The sequence below is a fragment of the Notothenia coriiceps genome, unplaced genomic scaffold (genome assembly GCF_000735185.1).
Source record: "Notothenia coriiceps isolate Sejong01 unplaced genomic scaffold, NC01 NC01_scaffold00011010, whole genome shotgun sequence".
NCBI lineage: Eukaryota > Metazoa > Chordata > Actinopteri > Perciformes > Nototheniidae > Notothenia > Notothenia coriiceps.
Genome location: NW_011343711.1, coordinates 224,654 through 249,231, shown reverse-complemented (window position 1 = coordinate 249,231; position 24,578 = coordinate 224,654). Strand labels below are relative to the sequence as shown.

The 24,578-nt window shown below is 40.9% G+C and overlaps 2 protein-coding genes across 2 annotated transcripts in view; one reads left to right on the top strand and one right to left on the bottom strand.

Moving 5' to 3' along the window:
• The window catches only part of cacna2d3a (calcium channel, voltage-dependent, alpha 2/delta subunit 3a), an 87,721-nt gene that overhangs the window by 9,240 nt on the left and 53,903 nt on the right, over positions 1-24,578 (bottom strand). Inside the window, exons 17-29 of the mRNA XM_010772247.1 lie at positions 24,488-24,533; positions 23,909-24,006; positions 23,718-23,811; positions 18,723-18,818; positions 18,436-18,557; positions 17,584-17,661; positions 5,457-5,518; positions 5,066-5,110; positions 4,910-4,972; positions 3,202-3,272; positions 1,228-1,303; positions 1,062-1,114; positions 76-131 (exon numbers count right to left, since the gene is read on the bottom strand). Coding sequence (XP_010770549.1) covers positions 76-131; positions 1,062-1,114; positions 1,228-1,303; positions 3,202-3,272; positions 4,910-4,972; positions 5,066-5,110; positions 5,457-5,518; positions 17,584-17,661; positions 18,436-18,557; positions 18,723-18,818; positions 23,718-23,811; positions 23,909-24,006; positions 24,488-24,533 — 960 coding nt within the window. The remainder of the gene's footprint in view (positions 1-75; positions 132-1,061; positions 1,115-1,227; positions 1,304-3,201; positions 3,273-4,909; positions 4,973-5,065; positions 5,111-5,456; positions 5,519-17,583; positions 17,662-18,435; positions 18,558-18,722; positions 18,819-23,717; positions 23,812-23,908; positions 24,007-24,487; positions 24,534-24,578) is intronic.
• On the top strand, positions 9,024-14,172 carry lrtm1 (leucine rich repeats and transmembrane domains 1). The gene is made up of 4 exons (XM_010772238.1): positions 9,024-9,706; positions 11,638-12,022; positions 12,133-12,338; positions 13,515-14,172. The coding sequence occupies exons 1-4, from the start codon at positions 9,670-9,672 to the stop codon at positions 14,030-14,032; spliced, it is 1,146 nt and encodes a 381-aa protein (XP_010770540.1). The 5' UTR covers positions 9,024-9,669; the 3' UTR covers positions 14,033-14,172.

Below are 24,578 nucleotides of genomic sequence, written 5' to 3'. Positions count from 1 at the left end.
ACTTTCCTAGGAGTTTGTGAGTTTGCTTCAGACGCAGACGGAGAACAAGCAGATCACCAAAGAGTGCGTTCTTACCTTTAGCTGTGAGGTCAGAGTGCCACCAGCTGTACAAGTTAAACTCCACCAGGAATCTAAAGGAGGAGACGACATTGATCATAACAAATACATTCCATAACATGCTTATATCATAAACACTGTCTAATGCATTCTTAACATTTTTACATAGGTGATTTAAGTTTCCCAAAAACTATAGTTGGGCACAAACATTTATTTTCACAAAAGATGATCAATTAATATTTAAAAGCAACTGTGACATTAAAATACATGTTTATCTTAAGGCCAGATATCCTATTTGTGGTACCGCACTTGATCTAGATTTGAGGCGAGCTCGGCCGATACTAGAAGGTGGAGTTAACACACTGCAGAACAGTGCAACTCAAATGCAACTCATGATAAACTGCAAAAACCCAACATGTTAAGGTGGCAGAAGTACTGTCAGTAACAGAAAGTAAATGTCTCACTTGCCCCAGTATCAAAAAAGTGGCAGGACGCAAAACCACACGGTGACCCACTAAGAACAGATGTTCTTTGAGTGGTTTTAAGTTCACTTACTCATATGTGGTTATTTAGATTTTCATTTGATAAAGGGAAACAAACACATCAATTTGAAAGGAAACACATAAATCAAAAGATCAATAATATTGCAAACATTTTCTGCACTGTGACCAGCTGTCAAATTAGCACTGACAACTCATTCCTCCCATGATGCACTGTGGCGACAACAGACCACCCAGGAAGACTCGGCAACCAAAACAAGGCATCACAGGCATACCCCTGCTACAGGAAACATCAGGTAGCCATTACTGCTCCTGATCTCTGATGATCAGGTCGATGTGCATGTGGAGACACTGGTAAACAAACATTCAGTTTCTACATAGCCACATACACACACTGAACATACACACACTGACAGGAGAGGCCACCATAAGAGTCCTCAAAACGCACATCTATGCAGCGAGCGTATGCAGACAAAAGACACTTCACACACAACAGAGTCTTACATGACAAGCTCAGTTAGGATCCACTTTACAGCTGAGAAGAAAGCAAAGTACGGCTAAAGAAAGAAAAGAAAGAGGAAATATGGATCAGACATAAAAAATACATATTATGCTGTGCCCACGTTGCATCGCATGGAACGCACAGGTTGGAAAACAATGCAGTACTCACATCTAACAGTGTGTGTCCACTGTCACTGCTCTCTGAGAAAGCCCAACATAGAGCCTGGTAGTCATACAGAGTCACCCTGAGTAAATAAAGATAGAAAACAGAGGGCAGGGAGTGAAACAGAGGCATCACAGATACAGATAAAGTAGGTTAAAACTGATCAAATGTACTTTTTTTTAAATAAATAAGGAATTTGGCAGGAATATACAGCCCATATAAGGTGATTGAAGTGTTGATTCGCACATTATCTCTGCTTTTACATGCCTGCAGGGCCTTTTGGAGTGCTGTGTGGGAGCAGGAAGCAAAGATCCCACCTCTGCTATAACTCCCACTTTACCTACGGATAATATATTGGATGGATGTAGCAAGAATGGGGAAAGGAAAGCAACTGAAAGCCGAGAGCTTCCCGAGAGGTTTCTCAAAGTGATGTAGGAAGGTGGGTGTGTGTGTGTAGATGATTTGGGGATATTGGGGGGGGGATATCAGAGGATTTAAGGGCTTAGTGGACCCTGAGGGTGTGAGGTCTGGGTCTGTCTGGGTGAGGTTATTGAAGGGGTTCCTAACACACACATACACAAACACACACACATTCACCTACACACTGGACGCTCTTTCTCACAGCCTGTGGACACGTTCCTATATACTTGAAATGTGCATGTGTGTCTAAGTGGGCCCGGTCTGTCCGCAGCCCTGGGCCATGCTCAGCACCGGTGACACACAGCTCCAACACGGCCAGGAACCAATTAGCGCTAAGCCAGGCCACGAAATGCTAGCAGCTAAGTTAGGCCAATGTAATGTCTGTCTATGTGAGTGTGTAACTGCTGCGTATGAGTATGGGTGCGCCAGCCTTAATTTGTTTGGCATTGGAGCATAACATCACTCTCATTGTTTTGATTGATTTCTCTTCCTATTGCTGGTTTTGAAGGATAGATAATCCTAAAGTAACTAAAAATATGTTGTCCTCATTTGTCTTCATCTGCAGGCTTAAAGCTGATGGATTAATCCAGGCTGGCAGCTTGGGGTCGACTTTAAGTGGCACACTTTGAAATGTCTTTAATGTTTTTTTTATCAAGACAAAACTTGTTTTGCATTTTAGCATATTAATTCTCCACAGATGGCTCCGGGTTAAGACAGATCACATTGGATTCATTAGTGATCAGCTCTATTGCTCATCATGCTCTTATTTCACCCACACAAGTCTTATTATTCATTCATCATATGTCGTACTTGATTTTAAACAACCTCTCATCATCTGACATTAAATATTGAGTGAAAGCACTTGTTGTTCTCTTTGTTTTTATGAGTGCGACAGTAAACCACAGCTGACAGCTTTTGAAGTTCATCCTTATAATAAATATGTGTAGTTGTCTACTTGTTTGATGACTTGTCACCCATGATTTTTATACATGGAGAGCTAAAATCTCCTTACCCACTTCCCGAATACAGAACTGCAGAGATGGAAATGTGGTTGCAAGTTTCTGCAACTAAGTTCTCAAATAAGGTTTGACCATACAGTCAAACTACAATATGCGTCTGTCTGCTTCTCTGCAGTTCTGCACTAATACTGGGAAAGTTATCCTCCGAGGTTACATTTCCAAATTAATTGCAGAAAGGCGCCACCCACAGCTCCTGGCGTTTTCCAGGAGACACTGCTCTACAACAGGCACTAAACGCGTGATTGTGTCTAAATATGCGTGTCTGTGTGACTTCAAGTTTCTCCTAATTCCTTCGTTTCAGGAAAAGATTTGCTGTAATCCCCTAACGGAGAACTCTGCTGAGCGAAGGGTCGGAGTTCGACGCTGAATAGCTCACCACGATTGGCCAAGTTAAGAGCTGTCAGCGCGAGGGCAGACATGCTCTCATTCTGTGGCCTGCCTGATTTTATGCTCGTACAATAACACACACTCATACATACGCTTATACACTTGTAAGAACACACTCATTCACCCCCACACACGTGCAGTTTGAAATACTCACCTTTTGAAAGAGCCCATCTGCAGGAGCTTACTCATTACAGCCCCCTCTGCTTCTCCAAAGAATTTCCCTGTCTGAGAAAGAAAAAGAAAGATATTTGATCTTATTTAATAAAACAAGTCATAGGACAATGTAAATGTCTAACTAACATCCCCTAAAAATGATGTGTTTGTAATGCTAGAAACTCTTAAATGTACAAAAGCTGACTCGAGTCCAGGTTGGATTGAATGCGAGAAAACTTAATTTGCCAAACCCTAAAGCATGCAGACACCATCCCACATTGCTAAATGGTCTGTGGGATCTCTCCTTATGCTCCACCAAATGACCAAGTGGCCATGGCTGAAGAGAGAAATCATTGATGCAAACACAAACTGGTCTTTCTAGGGACAGATTTAAGAATACAATCTCCCACACACAATGCTTCCCAAAGTCTGTCATAACAACTTCTAATAGTCTGGAAAGAAAGGTCAACCATCTTTGGATATAGCTGCCCCACAACTGTCTCCTTCCCCATCATTTTCCTGACCACAAGGTGACATTGTCAAATGTTGTTTGACTTGTAGTCACTCTATACATTCGAGAAAACATGTTTAGTGTTTCCCGGATGTAAAGATGCCACAGGGGCAAAGGTATCAAATTATAAGCATTAGTCGAATCAGACACAGGACACAGGAAATTGCCTGAAACTAATAACACAGCCTGCAGCCCAATCAGAGAGACCTGCTCATGACATTTTCACGGATCACATTAGTATAACCTTCTTGGATGAAGGAATTGTTCTTGTCTTTCACAAGTACAATGAAATGAAACAACTTGACACGTGGAACCTTAAATGCTCCCTCACCTCTAAATTAGGATTAAATAAAGGATAGGTGCCAGCAAGTAAGGGACACAGGAAAAGAACATGCAGGGCAGTGACAGCCATCGGACTGGCTTCGAGATGAGCCAGACACAGAGTGACAACATGTCTGGTGACAGCAGAGGGTAGGGGAGCAACATGACTCCTTGAGATCATTTGTGGCGACATGAGATGCAGGAAACATATCATAATTCTAATAGGAAAAAAAATGTAAGGGGCTCATACTGTATGTAGTTTTGATTAAAATGTTTGCTCAGTCTTTGACACATAACATGCAATTGTAATCCAATACACTCTTTGTCAAATCCAGTAAGTAACTCCCCACATTGACTGTGATATTCATACACAGCGCTAGCTCTGTAAATGGAAAGTGGCTTGGACCGAGCCACCCAACGTGATACCAGCCACCAGCAACAGGGGGCGTTTGTTCCCGTGAACAGGGTCACGCTTTGGACGTATAAGGGACAACACATCTGGACTGGGGTGTTTGTTAGGGGTTGAGTTTTTTCCAGAATAGTAGCATCGACATTTAAAATGAATTGTTTAATCACAATTTATAAAAAAATATATAATGTTTTTTTGATGTTTTTGCTGGTTTCATAAAAAGTGAATGGGCTACTAGCTCCTCTTGAAAAACAACTGTTTCTGATTTTTTTCTTGATTTTTATTTTTGCAAAAAGGTGATGTGTTTGTTATAGCTACGACTGTTATGGAACATTTTCCATTGATCTGTCCTGCGCGGCTCTCATGTGTGTGTGTGTGTGTGTGTGTGTGTGTGTGTGTGTGTGTGTGTGTGTGTGTGTGTGTGTGTGTGTGTGTGTGTGTGTGTATCTTAGTGTGTAGATGGATTACCAGAGTATAGTCCTCTGCCACCAAAACAAAGCCGTTGTTGTCAATGAGGTAGCAGTTAATGTTCTGTTGAATGAAGAAAAAACTGTTAAAGCAATTGTGAGGAGTAACATTTACAGAATCGTGCAAAGTTGATGAAGAAAAGCAAAGACAACCAACCTCATCGTCACAGCTTATGGAGCATTTCCCATCTAATGCTGCACACTGAAAGATACAAATAATATATTGGCATACTGTGTATGAGTCACACTGAATATTAGGGCTTTATTGGATTCCTTTTTCCGCTGAAAACATTTCCTCCCTTCAAAAATCTTTGTGAGATACATTAATAAAACTAAACACACTGATGACCTTCCCATGTTCAGATTTATACTGAACAAATGTCATGGTAATTTTTTTCAAATAGACTTAAATGACTTTATTTGTTGTGTTTTTAAACTACTGTTAGTAAGTAGGCCTACTCTTTCCTATATGTTATTTCAAGTTAAGTGTGCTTGTAATATTGGTCTGAATGTGTATGCATGCATGATGTGTGTTTATGCCTCTTTACCTGTCTGCTGGCAGTCCAGAATTTCTTCTGAAAGAACTCCAGTTTCATTTGGATGCCAACAGCTGAAAAACAGAACACATTCACTGACGCACTGTAACAACTGGACATTTGCTTGTTCTGTTCTGCGTTGAAGTGCAAGTGAACTGTGATCCTTATCACAACACCAATCTTCCCACAGGCAAGACAGAGCTTATTAATGAATACACAGAGTCAAAGTTCACCTTTCATTAACCAACAAGACACATACATTGCAGCGAACGACTCCAGGCCAAAAGGACAATTACACCCTGCATAATACATGTGTCAGCTTATATTTCTGGGAGGCTAAGTGTGTGTGTTTGTATCTAAAACAGTACTATCTGCTGACATGTGCACAGATGCCGCTAACCACACTGAAAATGCAGTTAAACACCATTCTAAAGCAGACTTCTCTCTCTGTGCCCACATGAAATCCATCTTATTTCCCAGTCTGCCTCCCTGTTGTTATCCCGATGGGCATTTCCAGAGTTGGTATACAGAGCTGCTCTCCCTTATATAAGCCTCATCACAGCAGGTCCCTAAATTCACAAATCTGACCAGAATTCCTTGCCTGGAAAAAAAACAGTTTCTGGCATTAAATGTATCATTTTTTTCAGGGTTGGCTGAGGAAAGAATGACACATTCACCACAGGCTTTAACTTCCCTCTTCAACTCTTCGTCCCTCTACCCCCTGCTACTAAGACTCAGAGGAATCTAGCTTTCTCTTAGAGGGGGTCTGCCATGTGTTGGGGTCTGTAAATCTTTTCAATTTAAAGCTTCATCCAAATGCAGAGAAGCCACAGGTAGTAAACGAAATGACGAGATGAGAATTCGGCATTTATCACATTAGACACAGTGGAAAGATAAAAATTGCAATGATAGAAAATGCAATGTGATACCAACTGATAAAAATTGATTTATGTCTTTTTGTGAGATGTGTAAAGGTATTTCACACTAAATAAGAAGACTGAATGGAAGGTGGGTTATATATATATGTATCGTGCTTAAACAAATTAGTTCCAAAAACGTACAGAAGTCATAATGAGTTGAAATGTATACATGCAACAAGCTACAACAACAAAAGTGGGCCACCACCTATAGGGCAACACCGCATTAAGACAGTAACACATTGGTTAACTCTTAATAGAGCAATCCTGGCTACACATTGCTAAACTCACATTTCAATTCCCAAACTGTCTGTACAAATATACAGAAATCCCTCGATGACTCATGTTGTTAATTGTAGATTAATTAATATATATATTCATTTTTATGGGAGACATTTAGCAATATATGCATTATGTGTTTAGATATTCTAAGTGCTTATGAATAACTTATCAATGAATTGGTAGCTATTAAGCAGGAAGGATTTAATGTGAGTCAATTTTGTCTACCTGTAACATGATGAATATAATATAACTTCTCAATGATATAATAAATATATAACTCAACAATTGTTATTCTTAATTGCATAAATTATTACTTAATCAAGTCACACAATTTGGATTCTATACACACATACACAAATAACAAATATTACTATTTTATTATTATAGCTGTATTTCATTTACATGAGTTTATATTTTATAGTACCAAAATTGTAGCAGTAACTATAAAATGAATTGTTTTACTGCCTAATGCAGGGATAAGGAAAGGCAACTGTGTGACCATGCAGTTTATATGTTATTGATCATAATGTAAAACAAATTAAAATGGGTTACTGTGAGGGATCCAGTACAGTCAATAGCTTTTACAAAAATGCACTACAGAAAGCTTCACTGGTTGTCAACATGTGAATTGTCAGTGAGAAATATTCATTTTGTTTAATTCGTTTGAGTGTGATCGTGCATTTGTGTGATTGTCTAAGAGCAGTGTGCAGCGGGGTGCTGCTGTGGCCTGTTTTTAGCCCTTGCCCAGAGGAACAGGTGCAGATTATCCCGTCATAAGCGTTGCCAGTTCCTTTCAGCAGCCCACCATTTCTACACCCACATGGAAAACCCAGGAGGGGAAGCTAATTTGAGATGCTGGGCAACAGCGTTGGAAACACACGTGGTGTAAAACCAGGGAGAACCTGGATCATAAAGGCAATACAGCATCCTCTACTTTAAAAGGTAGAAAGGAAACAGTCACTGAAAAAGAAAAAGATGAGGAGGCCAAATGAGTACTGTAAGAACATGTAAACTTAAAATATCTCATCCAAAACATAAAAAGACTATTTATAAAATTGTCAATGAATAAAACTATATTTTAAATATCATTACATAATCGTTCAGCAAGGGAAATAATTAATGGAAACAAAAATCCAGTTTCCAGCAGTACAGACGTTTGCATTGATGCTGCCTGCTACCTGGAAGTTGGCTCAGAGCAAAAAGAGAAAAGCTTAAATCTCACTAATGCTCGGGAATTTCTGTCCAATAGGGAACCATTTCATTTCCCTAGGTATGATTTAAGAACTTGTGGGGTATTTATGCCTTGAGCTGGGTTTATAAGTCCAAAGATGAAGAGACATAAAATCCACAACAAACCCTTCCCATCACCAATCCACTAGCATTACAATCCCAGGCAGGGAGAGATGACAACCGGTTTAAATCCTTCAGATATTTGGGATTCTGAAAAGGATTGAATAAATGTAGACATGAACCAGCGCAAGAGGGCATCTGGGAGTTTGCAAGTATGTGTGCTCATGTACTACGTGCTGTGGCAAGGGTTAGCATTTACACCCCAGCCTCAGCACATGAAGGACAGGCAATACACTGACATCTAGTACATATTTCACACAGAACACACACAGCTGTCTGAGAGCGGCAGTGATTTCCAAATGTTATGTTGCTACACAGCACAGGGGGCGGATCGGGTCAAGATATTGAGCAACACTCAGAAGATGAGCAGAACAGGGTGCTGCGGTTAGCGATTCGGAAGGCTGTCTGTCCACATCAACAATATGGGGCTTTTAGCAAATACAAAGGTGTTATCACCCATTGAGGATGTATTTGCCGACTCAAGGCACCCAAGTGTGCATAGGAGTGTCGGTGCAAGAGTGTGTGTGTGTAAGTGCATGACACTAAACATGATTTAAAATAATCTTCATCTGCGCATTAATTGTCCATTGAACTCAATTTATATTAAAGCCAATATGACAGGACAAATATTTGTGATGCCCTTTAGCGGAAATACAAATATAGAGGGACAGGAGGCCAAATAGCATGAAGGGTATTACAGGGCAAGGTCAACTTGTAAGCTTAATCATAATCATTAATGAAAATGATTTGGTCATTAATCTCTTCATGTCTCCTTTGTTGACCATTTTAGTTTCCCCTTCGAGTGATGCGTAAGGTCATATAAGCTTAACAGTCAATCCATTGCCATGCAAATGCAAACACATTCAATTCCATGTGAATTTATTGCAACAGCTTAATATCTTGCTGTGTGCAAGTGTGCATTCGTGCGTTCTGTGTTGCTGTGCTGGGGGCGTGTTCTGCCAGCCCTTCTGCCCACGGCACATGCATAATATCATCAAAGCGTGCCACAGCAATGGGCATCCTCCAACTGCGTTCACTGTGTGCTGAAGTGTCTGAAGCATTTGTTCATATGACAAACCACAATCCAGATTCTAATGTTGTCTTGTTCAGCTCTTGCCAGCGGAATAGGAGGTATCGTGGATGTCTGCGTAGTGCGTCACGTGTTTGCTGTATGATTTAAGAGGAACAACTGTCCACTGGGAGATGACACGCCGCACATTCCCCAGTGGATTTGATAGAGGAGCAAAATGAAATCCAGCGAGAGCTAAGGGAGATAGTAACAAGGGTGAAAAAACAGCATGAAGTAAAATACAAGAGACAGAAAGAGAGGTTGAGAGGGAGTGAGAGAGCTAGGAAAGGAGAGAGGGAGAGTAAGGGAGAGAAAGCGAGATAGAGAGAGAGAGGCAGAGCTCCTTAACTGTAGTGATTCCCAGACTGGCTGGCAGTAAGCTCTGTGCTCTGATCTGCCCGCTCTGATGGGGTTTCATGCTTGTGCAGGCAGCGTTGGGGATCCTGAGGGCAACACGGGTCTCTGCTGCTGATCTCGGCCTCTCTAATTCTAACATATTGACCATATATGCCTACACAGGACAGCTAATCTCAACCTACTGACGGCTAATGGATCATCAACCAATAACAGTCACTAGAATCCAAAAAGGGAGCTAAAAGAAGACCGAATGCAAGCGGCCCAAGGACGACTGGCAGATATGAGAGGTAGGAGCTCCATCACTGGGAACAACGTCAACATCCATGTATTTGTGTGTGTGTGTGTGTGTGTGTGTGTGTGTGTGTGTGTGTGTGTGTGTGTGTGTGTGTGTTCATGTTCATGAGTGTATGGCTAGGTGGGCTGCTATCAGCTGCTGAGTTTAATATGTTGTATAAACTGTTGTATAACTGAGTGGTAATGAAGCATGAACTACTCCTTGCTTCACTTCCTAAATGAACAGTTAAACGTACACATGGCAGCACTACATTCTCACTTTTAACTGTAGATAAACATGGCCTGTGCATGCTTATCATTGTAAAAAGGTTTTGGTATCAAGTGCATTTAAAACTGTACTTGCTGCGTGCTGTGTGCTTGTCATTACAAGCTTCTCTGTGTGTAGTTTGGGTTGGAGGGACATTTTAAAGCAAAGAGCCATTCTCCTGTGTTGACCTCATTTCAGAGCTGCTGTTACAATGCTTCACTGAGCTGATGCCGTTTCTGTGTGCCCGGGCAGTGTATGTATATGAGTTTGTTTATGAGTACGTGCACATGTGTGTAAGCCCATGTGATTGAATGCATCCCTGCATACACACACACACACACACACACACACACACACACACACACACACACACACACACACACACACACACACACACACGCACACTCTAATTTCACTAACAAGGATGCAATTAATACTAGGCTTTGCACTACAGCGCAGTACAACTCAAGTCAGCCGTGTTCTGATTGTTTTTGTTGACGCGAGCGACATACTGTAATCATAACAGCAACACTGCCAAGAGCTGCCGTACCAAACTACCACCTGAGATTAGACCTGGGAGCGCCTGCGCCTGGGTATTTATAAACCTGTAAATCAAAAACAACTGCAAGAAGTCCACAAGTCAGGCTAAAACAAAATGATCATTACATGCTTGTAAATGGGACACTCAATGTTTATTAGTAGATTATGTGACAATAGTGTGTATTTAAAGAATAGAGCAGCAGTGGGAGAAAGGCGTTAGAATTTTCCCAATGAGATGAGTGTTGTGTGACCACCATCAAAACAATTACATTTTGCTGTCCAATTCAAATTAACATTCCTTAACTGATTATTACAGTAAAAGCTACTCAGTGTTTCCTAGATGTACCTGGGAATATGTTTCAGGTTGATATGAGATGATATGAGCTGCTTCCTCACAAAGGCACATTTAGGCTGATATTTTAGTGCAAGACAAAACCCAAGAAGAATAACGATATTTCCCATTCCCAATGGCAGCGTAAGGTTTCAGAAGAACATTTTATACTTATAAAGATAAACATGGTGCACAATAAACAATCGGGTTAGTGAGTGTATATTTTGAGCAAGCTTTGAAGGCCTGGGTCGGAGCTTTATTTCATTGAGCCTCAAGCTAGTCCAACCAATGCTATAAATACTGATGTTATGTTCCAGAAGGAATGGCGATGTAAAGTAATCTCAAAGGGAATCAGACACCCAATATCTGCTGTGTATGGATTTGTGTGTGGGCGTAGTGTGGGTGAGGGGTTATAGGTCTGCGGTGAAGTCACCAAGGACCACTGTCTATAAGAGACGGTGGGAAGTGGGAGTTGGCATATTAATAATAAGTTTGTTTTCTTGTTAGTTAGACAAAGAACAGTACTTTCTGAGCAAAGACTAAGTGAAGTGCATTGTTTTTCTAAATACTTTTTTGGAATGCATTTATATGCACTTAAATGTCTCTAAACAATATGTGAAGAAGGCATTCATTTAATTTAGTGATGTTGGTCATGATTACAGTTGAAGACTGTCGTGTGAATTACATAATAGTATTAAAGGTATGGCTTAAAAAGATCACATCTTAAGTCTGTTTTCATTCTTAGCTGCACAAACAAAAGCGCATGCTCAGAAGTCAACTAATAATATGTTCTCCTGTCTCCACAGCGGTACTGGTGTGTGCCCTCCTCTCCCTCCTCTCTTTCTCACATGCCTGTCCGAAGGAGTGTAGCTGCAACGGCAACACCAAAGTAGTAGACTGCCGGGGTCGAGGCCTGTATGACATCCCCAAACGACTGCATCCGGAAACTCAAGAACTGTATCTCCAAGATAACCGTATCAGGGGGCTGGGATCTATGGCTTTCAGAGAAATACCTCTAGTCCGGATTCTCGATCTATCTAATAACTCTATAACCACTGTTTCGCCGACTGCGCTGCTGGGACTCAGAGCTCTACAGCGCCTCAGCTTGGCCTACAACAGCCTGAGAGAGCTTGACAAGCGGTTGCTTGGGCCCATCCGCACACTTTCACACCTTGACCTTTCACACAACAGGTTAAGCAACTGACTGAAACTGTCCATTGTTGAATGATACAAACTGTAAAGTTAATCCCAAATAACTGATTGCAATTGATCTTGTTTCCTTTGCATGTCCCTTGATGCAGCCTGTGGGGTTTGCCTGGAGCCTTGGGGGAAAGTTTGAGGAACCTTAGCCACCTAGGGCTATCGCACAACAAGCTAACAAGATTGGACCGCTCACTTTTGGAGGTCCTGACCCACCTGGACAGCCTCACACTACGAAGCAACCCCTGGAGGTGTGACTGCCAGCTCATAGGCCTCAAACTGTGGCTGGAAACCTTCATCTATAAAGGTTAGACCACTAGTAGCTCTTGGCGTGCTGGAGGAGTGTTGGTAATATTTCCAACATTCAGCCATCTCAGTGCCTTCCCTGCTGGTCATTAGATAATGGTAATATTATATTATGATAACACTGACCTTGAACACAAACAAGTATTCTACAACTTTGAGGGATTCAAATCAACTGACTGACCCCAAATAGATATAATGTTTATGTATGTTAAGAACAGGCAAGTTACTAAATACGGGGAACTCAGTGCATGTGTGTCTCTTGTTGTTTGTGTAACTGTAGAAAGAATGTAGGTTGCTTTTATTTTTATTTTTAAACCATTATTAACATCTGATTTGTACTATATTTTGGGAGGTGCGTGATACAACTGTATACTGTAGGATCAAGTGAATTTGAGGATTTGCAACATTAGTAAAGTAGGGCATTGTTAAATCAAATTGCCATACCTTAAAGCTTGTTTTGAGCAGTAATAAGAATGATGTTGTGATGTTAGGCACCCTCTGCAGCATCTCTACAGCGAAAGATAGTGTATTAAGAGTTAAATAGCCAACCACATTATTTTACATGCAAGATCAATCCCAACATGCATTAGATAACAAAATAACCACTGTACAGTGAAAGCTACGCTCGCTTGGAGTGTGCTGGCCCGCCTACATGCCTATGTTACCCTGACAAAGCTCTCGTCTTAGAAGCTGAATATTCTAATTACTGCGCAACAGAACAATGGACCCAGATAAAAGGATGTATTCTTAATAGAAAGCCAGTGGTTAATCAGGCAGGCAGAAAAGGAAGTGTGTGACATGGATACCAAGAGATGAATAATAAAAGCTTCACAGGGCAAACAGTCAATAAAGTCTCAATTAATTGTTCTCAACACAATTAAATTGGCTCCAGACATCGAGGTGTTAAACAAATCAAATTGCTATTATGTTCCATTACAGTAAGCCTTTACAACCTACATTATTAAATATATGAAGTAATGGGCTGTTTCAAGCTCGGCTATGATGATAACGATTGTGGCCTCCTCTGTAGTAAGCTGCCAAAAAGGAAATGGGCACTTATCAATAGGTAACGTAATTAGAATGCAACTGACTGATGCATGCCTCCATATTCTTTCCTGCTCCTTAGTCAATCTTCTACTATCCTCCGCTGACCTAACTATTTAACTCTATTCCCAAGGTGGAGTGGTGGACGAGGTGATATGCACACAGCCAGAGGAAATGAAGAACACAGACCTGCAGAAGGTCCCTTACCAGCTCTTCCACATCTGCATGACCTCAAGCTACCATTACCTGTTTGCTAACATACACCACCTGGAGAATGAGAGGCTACTGCGAGGGCACACCCATGGTAACCATGCTCATCCCTCTAGCCACGCTATCCATGTACCCATGGCAATGGGGGAGGGTTTTGGAGGAGGCGGAGGAGGAGGATCAGGTTTGCCAGAGTGTGAACCTAAGCAAAGGCACCGGCCTGTCAACTTGCGCCATGCAATTGCCACAGTGATCATCACCGGAGTAGTTTGTGGGATTGTGTTTCTGATGATGCTGGCAGCAGCAGTGTACGGCTGCGCCTACGCTGCTATCATGGCCAAATATCAGCGGGAGCTTAAGAAGAACGAGGAGCTGGCAGCAGCGAAGGGGGCAGATCATGCCAAAGCAGATGAGAAGGAACTACTGGAGAATGCTATCGCCTAGGAGATGATATCTCGAACCCTGGACATAAACCTGAGCCTCGACCCTTTAACCTAATCCTCTCTGTGGATGCTGTCTGTGTGTGAGTGTGTGTGTTGGTGCATGTGTGAGAGAAAATAAGAGAGTAAGATTATATTTGTGTGTGTGTGTGTGTGTGTGTGTGTGTGTGTGTGTGTGTGTGTGTGTGTGTGTGTGTGTGTGTGTGTGTGTGTGTGTGTGTGTGTGTGTGTGTGTGTGTCCTTCTTTCTGAGACTTTGGTAGCTAAACTCTACAGGTATGTGACTATGCACTGATGAGAAAAGTATATTCTGATGTATGCGGGTTCAAGTGGGAAGGCCAAAGAATCCAAAAGGAATCAATTCCATTTTGTCTGAGTAATGCATATCACGGATAGGAACTATATATTTATAATTGTATATTGGTAGGTAAAATAGTAAAGCTCTGGTATATGAAAAAAAAAAAAAAGGATTTCAGAATTTGTTGTCTTTTGGTTTGTTGTTCATAACTTTGAGTCTAAATTTGAGGTAATTTTGAAACTCATAGTAGGCAGCTGCTGTCAGTTAGGTTTTGTTCTAAGATGTTTGTATCATTGATGTGAGAGCATGAGAAAGAATGACTGTTTGTGTCAGTGTTTTATTTGTGCTTGAGTTTATGCGCGGAGATGTTTACTGTATGCACATATTTATAGAGAATTTAAGAGTCTGTGCCTAATAACGTGATATAGTTCTGAAGAGGGAATACAGTATGTTTTCCTAAAGGATATTTTTCTGACAACTACAATGAAGATGGGAAATTCGTTGAAGCAATAATGAAACAAACTAAAAAAGAAAACAACAACAAGACTTGGACTCGGCCTTGTTGTTTTTCTATGACTTTACAGGTGTATGAGCTTTGATTATCATCCTGCTTCAAACGGTCACAAACACACATTTTAGATCTACAGCTTTTTTCAGACCAGTTGAGTCTTGTTTTTGATTTAATGCTGATTACATAATGGTAGTCATGTCATTCAGTATGTAATATATAAAATAAAGGGAAACATGTTATTGGGATATTATATTTCTGCTGACAACTAACTTGAGATGGCATGCATCTTTACATTGAAAAAGTATCTTAACAAGAATTTTAATGGTATTTATAAAAAATATATATTCACTTTGGAGGACATTCTACTGTTTAAGTGATTTTTTTCTTTGTTTACTTACTTAAAAAATATTTTAATGTTGTGTCAAATAACCTGACAAGAGAACATGTTTAAACACACAAACAGTTCTATTGAAATATTGTGGTTTATACTTGGTATAGGAGACGCATCTGAAGGCATGGTTGATCATATTTATTGGTACTGTTACCAGGGAATTTCAACGTGTTATACAATGCAACTGCAGGTATATCTGATTGCTCTCTCTTGACTATTTTAATATTTGTAAAATAACACAAAGAAGATAATCAAGCTTACTCAGTGTAGTATGAAGCACATGAATGTGTACAGATGCTTTTCGTCTTAATGCCGACCTGAGTTTTGTGACCGTATAATACGACAGCACACTAACTGCACGTGGCTAAGGATGTGACCACAAAAACTGACATACACACACACAGACACGCTGGAATACACATGCATGTTTTTACGGACACGGTAACATTGCGACTCAAGCGTTGTCTCCAGGGCCCATGGTGTGTGATGTCATCAGCCTGTCCTGTCCAGTTAGTGTATTAGCGTATTCACAAGTCTACAGCTCAGTGGAGCGCAGGGCAGTGAAAACTGGCCCTAACCGGTCCACGATAAATTTGCATTCAAGCCTACATCTCTCCTCCCATCTGACTCTCTTATATAAAATCATCCTTACAGACATCCTCCGATCTGACAAGCATGATCGTAATTACTGTACATCAGCACCCAGTGTGACAAAAGGGTATTCACGAAACCTTCTCAACTAATCGTCATTTGGATTGCTGCTAAACAGGATTTGAAAGAATGATATTATCTTAAAACAATAGTGATCGAGTCAACAGTGTCAAATAATACCGTGGGCTGGTGTAAACTGTGGGATGCTTTTGTACCGCTCTGCTAGAAATCTGATGCATTCTCTATGTGTGTGTGTTTGTGTGTGTGCGCATGGTGGCACTGCACATACTCTCCCATCTCTGTCCTTCTGCTCCAGTGGTTTCCCCCAGGCCAAGAGTACCCACAATGCACTGCTTTCATGTCAACGCATTCAGGCACCGTGAAATAATTTTCTCCTTCTCTGCCCTTTTATTTCCTCTCTTATTTTATCACTTCATTTCCCAAAGATTGTTATCTTTCTGCAGCATTTCTCTCCCCTGTCTATGTATTTTTCTGTGATCCCTAGGCTTTTCTAGCCCTCATCTGTCGACAAGAGAACATACATAGATAGTCATCAGCAGAGGCTTTTCATATGAGCCAAAGGCTGTGCACCATATTTGTCCCACATATGTTGGGCAGTGGAAATGAGTGAAATACTTCACATGCTGCAAACTACTGTATATTTGAATAGAATACTTTCACAGTCAAGATATTTCTTTTGGGTGTTTACAAAAGCTTTTTATGCAACATTTAGTGTGAAAATACTGGACAGGAAAAGACGATGTAGAGGATAAAGATAAAGAGTGTCTGTGGCACCTTAAAGAAGCATAGCTGCCTAAAGATTAGCATTAAGCCAAAACACATGGTGTCAGTATAATTAGCTGACCTTAACATGTCCCTTTGAAAACTAGACGCTGGAATAAAGATTTAAAAGAACAACGTGCTTCCAACTTTCTTTATGTTCATTATTTGCAAACAAAAATACAAGTTACTTCTAACTTGTCATTTAAATCTGTACTTTACAGTACCACAGTCAACGTATTGTGTTTGGTAACGCATAATACAAAAAACGATGACTGGAAGTCCTCATGTGCTTTCAGAGAGAATTGGGTAAGAAGGATGTCATATAACTTTGGTTCCATAACAACTTTGACACCATACATTTATATACATTTTTTCCCCAAATGTTTCATTTCTTCCATTTAATTTGAATTTCCTTCCTCCATAACTGAGTTGATGGCAAACAGAACAAGGCTGCCCTTCATTCCATCAACTTGCTGATTGCAGCAAGTTGCATTATATGTCCGTGACATTGTGGCGCTTCTGAGTCACACAGACGTGAGAGGAGGCAGGCCACAATGAAATCCTCTAGGCCACATTATGCCTTAAATAATCACAGGGGAAAGAACTAATGCACAAAAGGCGTTTAAGAAACTGGTTATTAATATATGTAGGTATAAATACTCTTGGATGCAAACGTCTGTGCCATGTTACACTCTCGCCTCCTTATGACGTTAATGCAGGGGCAAGCGCACGGACAGAAAAAGCAGTACAGTCAGTACATGTGGGCAGTGAGTGTTTCATCTCAAAAAAAGGAAAATAAGTAGGGTTAGTACTGTAGACCAGGAAAACAAAGCCTACATAGCACTGTAAGGAGAGATATCGCAGCGTCTGTCAGTGTAGAAGTGAGTGTGAGAGAGAAAGAGCCACTTGAGTCCCCACTTACCCGCAGCTATGGGTGATTTCCTCTCATCCAGAAGCTGAATGGCGGTGCTGGCCAATACCACACTCTTGTTTTCTGATCCTAAAACACACACACATGAAACAACACACAACACGCACAGGCACACAAGGAGTTCAGATCACATGTCATAATTCCTTATTATGAACTGACCACAGGGTGATTGGAGAGAGAAACCTTAATACCACAGAGTACTATTTCATGGCATCAGCTAACTGCCACAGTCCTACGAGGAAGAGTGCATCCAAGGCAAGTCCGACGAGTAAATAAGAGGCTTTCAGATCACTTGTATTAGCTGGCACTAATGGAAAGCCTGAGGCCGAGGACAGATGAGAACACATTCCCCCTGGAATGGAGGAGAAACCATTTCGTAGAGCCATAGTTGAACTGTACAGGCGCGAGGGGCCTGTGTGTGTTTTTTGTGTGTCTTTTTGTGTGTTCTGGCCAAGTCACTATGGAAAGGGCTGAACCTCCTCCTAACGTATCTTATTTCAACCCACAGCAATCAGTCCTGTCCACAAGAACACAGCCCAGAATTAATAAGGGAGGAAGGGGAGGTAGGGATGCATGGGAAGAAAAATAACCAAATAGGGGTGAACGAGGAAAAGAGGAGATGCAGGAAATGTGGAAAAGGTCATTTCTAGTATTACTAGTATTACTAGTAAGTGAGTATTACACTTTAAATGTGCATTTGACAAAAAGTTACTATTAAATTGGTGCCAGTAATATATAGTGATTATCGGTTTCATTGTATTACATTAGTAATAGTGACTGTGTGGATCTAAACACATTTAAATAAAGTGTATAATGTTTTGAAGGTTCACATTTATAGCCAACCTGAGTTGAAGGGTAGCGAGTAGACAAAGGTCCCAGGAACCTGTTCTGCTGCCCTCTTGTACCACAGGGGAAAGTGATCGGCGTTGAACACCCCCTCTTTGTCTTCAGCTGTCAGGAAGTCCCTTGAAGCAGACGGGGAACAAAGGGGATGAAGATTCAGAGGATGCACACGCACAAAACACAACATATAATCATGGAATATTACACATTAAGGCAATCAACACATGCATTTTTTAACTTCTATGTGAGTAAACTTACTTATAAACTGCTACAACGAGTATACTTACTGGTTTGTGAGCTCGTCGGGCACCACAAACAGGTTGATCCTCGACAGGCCTGTTCTCGAGCCCAGGTAGGCAATCTCTACACCTTTATCTGAGTTCCTGTGTAGTAGGACAAATAAAGTAACCCGATTCAATAAAACAGAACAGAGGCTTTAACAAACCTTAGATTTTGGTTTTTACTAAAAGCTATTTCATGCCATTCTTAACATTTCATTTCTGCAAATGTCTGTAGCATTATGTAGCCCAGTTATTCCCTAGTTTAATCAGGGAAGGGCCCTGAGTTCGTTAACTCAATAAATCTAATTTACAATGAAGAATACATAAGGTAATGTTGCCTTATTTCTCTTAAATTATCCTGTTTATATTTTACCAATATACCCTTTGTGTTATCTTGAGTCCCTTTAAGCACCTTTAAGTACTGTNGTTACCGTATTAAACACATGCGCAATTCCCAATGCTGGTTGTCGACACAGAAGACACGTCGACATGAAATATTCGAATGCTATGACGGAACACAACCGTGTAGAATTATGAGTGCCCTGCTAGGCGCTTCCAAGAGACCATGAGCAGCCAGGATTCGAAGAAATAACGCCATCGGAAAGAAATTGAGCTGGTGGTGTGAGCGAAGACCAGTGGAGAACTGGGGTGCGCTCTCTGGCTGGTGGACGCGTTAGCCTACAGAATGTTAGCTAACGCTCACATCACAACATGTGAAGTAGCATCAGTATATCAGGCTATAACTAAAGTAGCATTGATATATGTAACGTTACTGGCAGGACTGTGATACGATCCATTAACAGAAACTAATGCGCAAGTATCAGCCGTATCTCGCGCTACTAATGCAACTCCACGACTACGGCTGCCTGTGACCGGAGGCGAGACGCGACGATCGGGCTGGTATTGACGATCTGGCGGAAAAGGTGTGAGCCTCCGTTGAATGCTTTTGCTAAATGCTTGATGAAGCTTGGTGTGTAGTCTGGGGAGGGGTGCACAGCTGATTGCCCCAGCAGGTGAGTGGAGGCGGTTGAGCGGGAAGCCAGGAGTGACAAGCCACACACGCACACACAACAACCAGACAGGGGGAAACAAACAAACAAAGGAGACGGCTGAGCCAGTACAGTCTCTATCATCTTACCTAATGCCCAACTCCATCAATTACGTCTGTACTCTTGGTTGCCGTGTATCCTGGAGGGGAAGAGAGAGAGAGAGCAGGGGCTGGCGGAGGAGAGGCTGTATACGGTTCCTGATAAAGCTGTCCGAGGAGTATGCTGCCCTTGGAGGGTGGATGCACAACGCACCCAGAACGAACGCTCGCTCCGTCCTTTTTCCCGTGAGGAACTGGCCACTCGATGTCCTGACAGGCTGCTATTTGTTGCCAACCTGCACTAAACCACAATTACTGCCACATGATTACAAAATGCGTGAAATAACGAATGCTAAACTTACCGAAAAATACCAGCTCACTAAACACAAACTCGCTCAATTCAACGCAACTACGTAACATACCGCTGTCAGAGAGCTCGAGTGTTTACCCTTTTTGTGATTGCTAATATGAGCGTTTGACGTTATGACCTAAAAAAAGCCGATTTTAAGAGCAGAGATCAAAATTCGCCTCCTTTCCCTCTGAATTCCTGCCCTTATGTCTGGTAAAACTTCAGATCCTACATTTCACTTTGTTTATTTGTATTTTCAGCAAGTTTAAAGACCATTAAATGCTAGGGGGAAAAAACCTGCCCAAGATGCTCTTTAGCATTGCCATAGATCGGATCGCGAAAAATCGGTATCAGCCAAATTGTCAAAATCAAGAATGATCGGAATCGAATCGGCGCAGCAAAAAAAGGTGATCGGGACATTCCCTCACGAAAGGTCTCTCTCTTCGCTCGCCCGCCCCACACATTACACACACCCTCCGTCCTCCCGAGATGGCCAGTCAGGGCTGCGCGTTGAGCCGTGGAAGTGTGGTCTTGCCACAAGCGGGTGGCCAGGAGCGGGCTGTCAGCATCCTCTTGGTAGATGGTATTTAAACTCGATGCGCTTCTGAAACTACGGGGCGGCCGAGGACAAAACATACACATGCGTTAACGCGCTTAAAATATTTTAAGATGCGTTATTTTTTCTTTTAAGTTAACGCTGGGTAGTCATATGCGGTGACAGCCCTATGTTTTTATTTCTTAAATAAAAATTTCAGATTGACATTGTAAAACATTTGAATAGATTATAAAGCATTATAGTTTCCGTCAAAAAAAAAACCCTTACTATAGCAGGCCCTCGACGCTAGACGGCTTGCCATTGGCAACCATCAGAAAAATTGTCAACCACTTCCTGGCTTGTTGCCATCATGCACAGTTTTTTAACATAAAGAATAAGACAGCAAACAGCCAAAAATGCTGCACCCCAAATAGATAAGATGTTAAATTATTGTTGTATTAGGAGCTGATATTTATATTCGATTGATGTGACCAGTCGGAACCTGACACTTAAGTTGCACGTGCCGATTGTGTGATTACGGAGCCAGAATCGATGCACGTTTACTCGCGCTGCTTACGGCTGGTTTGCTTTCAACAATGGCGAAGCAATTAAGTGTTTGACTGTGCGGTAAAACGTTCGGCCCAAACCCGCTCAACATCTCAAACGAATGTTCAAAGTCATATCAACTGATAATAGCGCGCAAGGTGAACCCGGAACGAAAGCATAAAGAGAAATGCTTGTAAGTCTTGGAGCGAACACTATATATACATTCTGCTGAATTTGCTGCATTCACTTCGCGTTAAAAGTTCCTTCAAAATAAGAGCTCCGATCGTTTATTACTACCAAAATAAAAGTGCAAACACGATCATTTACCATAGGAACATATGCGCCATAAACTATAATCATTCGTATAAAAAGGTAACACATTATAAGTATAGTTAGACATATAAAGGTATTCACAGTCATTAATAAATGTCATATCTAATTCTTAACGTGAATGTTTTCGATTTATTTAATATTAGAAAATGTATTAGCTCTGCGCCAATTCCAAGACTTCAATGCTGAAGGGCCAGTGGTCTGATGGTGGGGTCAGCACAAAGGTCAAGAAAACCCACATTTGACAAGGAGACAACGGAGACAAGAAACTACTGTCTGTGAAGACATGACAACAGCTGCACGACTGGTGTTTGGTATGCATCATGATGTATGGATAGTTTCCTACCATCTTTACAGTTTCGAATAATGGTTAATTACTATTGTAAAGCATTGACATTCTTTTGTTCACATGTTCATTGATTAAGTTGATGGTGAGGAGACTGTTATATTATCTTAATTATTTAAAATATAAGGTGCAAAAAATGGCAAACGTATTTTCAGTTTGGCAACCAAAAGCTGATGCACTGGTTGCCATACCTGGCAACTAGCTTTAAAAGTAGCGTGAGCCCTGCTTATGTGAAAAACCACCTTGAATGAGGATGTAGACAAAAAGCTTTAGGACCAAACTATAAATATACATAAGTGACCCTGTTATCAAGATTGATGCAAAACAAGTGACATTTTACCTTTTTAGAGAGGGATGGTTTAGAAAAAAACAACCTCTGGGTCATTTGGTGTTATTTGGGTGTATTGCCTTTTTCTGCAGCCGATTGGTCGATGTTGGTATGACACCTTTTTAACCGTTAGAGCAATATAATCAGGAAGTTCCCTTAAGTTCATCTAAACATTACATTGAGGATTGAGAGTGATGCGCACGCAGTTTGCCCAAACCGGAAGCTCCGTCACACTCTATATGAAAAATACGATTATTGCCATAACTATGATGATGGATCATCAGTAATCATTTCAAAGTGAAACAAAGACATTGGATTAACCTTCAGCAGCTTTTTTTATGCTTTTTAATGCCATTGAACACAACTTAGATCAGAAAACAGCAAAGGTAAGACGTATTTGCGAGTCATGATACGTATACCATTGGAATCTGTGGAATCTCAGCTTTCATATGATATCTTGTTTGTGCAGATCCGATGAAGTATAGAATATTTCTACCGTGAGTTATGTGCTAAATGCATTAGCACTATTTCGCTTAGTGCTCATTCAGAGGCTCAGCATTAGACTTGTGTTTTGTTTCGGTAAAAATGGTTCATAGCGTCAGTTAGCTGAGTTTCTTCCCGCTAAGTGGGTATGACACATTCATAGTTTGATAAATGTTAAGAAGCCCTCAGCTGTTTCTTGCAAGATGTTGCTTAACAGGTTAAAGGTCACCTATTATGCAAAATCCACTTGTTCATGTCTTTTCTACATCAACATGTGTCCCCTCTGTGTAAAGAGATTCTGAAAGTTTCAGGAAAAAAGATTCTCTCACTTTTTGTCCTGATCCATTTATATAAAAACTAGGGCTGTCCAAACGATTACAATTTTTTTATCAGATTAATCACAGCTTAAAAATTAATTAATGTCCAAAATATGCCATTTCTTTATGTATATCCTTGTGGGAATGGAAAGATAAATGAAAGTAGGCGGATATATCCATTTAACTGTAGGCTATGTATGTATGTTTATAATAACATTGGTTATTAACATTCAAATGTGAATCTACCGTAATGCATAGGATATTCGCGCACCGCAATATCACGTGAGGGCTGGCTTGACTAGGTTTTTCCGAGGGGAGGCTGGCTTGACCGCAGTCACCTTTGAATACAATTTCACACTTAACTCAGTGGGCCCACACTCACTCAGCACACACACACACACACAAGCCGGCAAATAAAATGAAATAAAACCCCTCACGTTGCAGGCCTGATGTGATGCTTGAGAGCGTTGAAAGTCAAAACTATTTGTCTTCTTCACTCAAATGAGCAATAAAACCAGAGTGATTCCTTACATCTTAAACTCCAAACTGCAGCTGGCCAAAGCGGCCACTATGTATGCTCAATTAGCATTACTATTTCAGAGAGTAAAACATTCCGTTTGTGATTAATTTTTTTCTTCTGTTTTTGACAAGAATATGGAAGAATAGAGTGGCTCACTCACTCCGACTTGTTGAGCACGAGGCTCGTCCAGTAGGCCTCCAAAGGGGCCGTCACCACAGCGTCAAACAGAACCTCCTGGATCAGCTCCTTGTCACCTGACAACGCAAATTTGTTTGTTTGCATAAAACAAGCAGAACATATGAAAGCTATTTAATGATATGAGCAGAGAGTTGGTGGAAGAATTGAACTAACATTGTAGGTGGGGTTCATGTCCACTGAGGTAGAGTTTGATTGCCTCTATCTGGGACAGGTATCGGTGCTCCGGGTGCTCGTCTGTATTGCAGTATGTCCTGCAATTTAATAAGAACCGGCAATAAGGACATTTGGTATAATAACATGTAACAAAGTCATGATTTGCAGCAGCTATTTGAAAACGGTGCTTTAAGATGATTATCTGCCTAAGATTGTAATCACAACTCAAACTCCAACATATAGACAGGCGGCTTTTTGCATTGCACAACATCTATGATGAATTAAATGTGAAGTAAAACTAAAAAGGTTGACTCATTTACCAGAATTTGTTTGAATTTGTTTTACTTTACTTAGATGTTGGGTCCTAATTTTTGTGACCACAATTCATCAAGTGACACAACCATCAAGTCAAAGTCCTGCAGAGCTGTTATATAACTCTTGTAGTGCTGTGGGAATGTAATTTATTTTTATTTTATAAGCACGGAAAATAATAAGGATGAAGTCCAATAACAACGTGACTTGAATAAGAAATGAGGATGATACAGTCAGAAACATACGGCATCATTCGAATACTCTCACCATTCATCTGCCAGCGCTACATCAGGATGCTCCAAGTCATGAAGACCTAAAAAGAAAATGAGAACTTCATATCTCAAAAGCATAGCAAAAC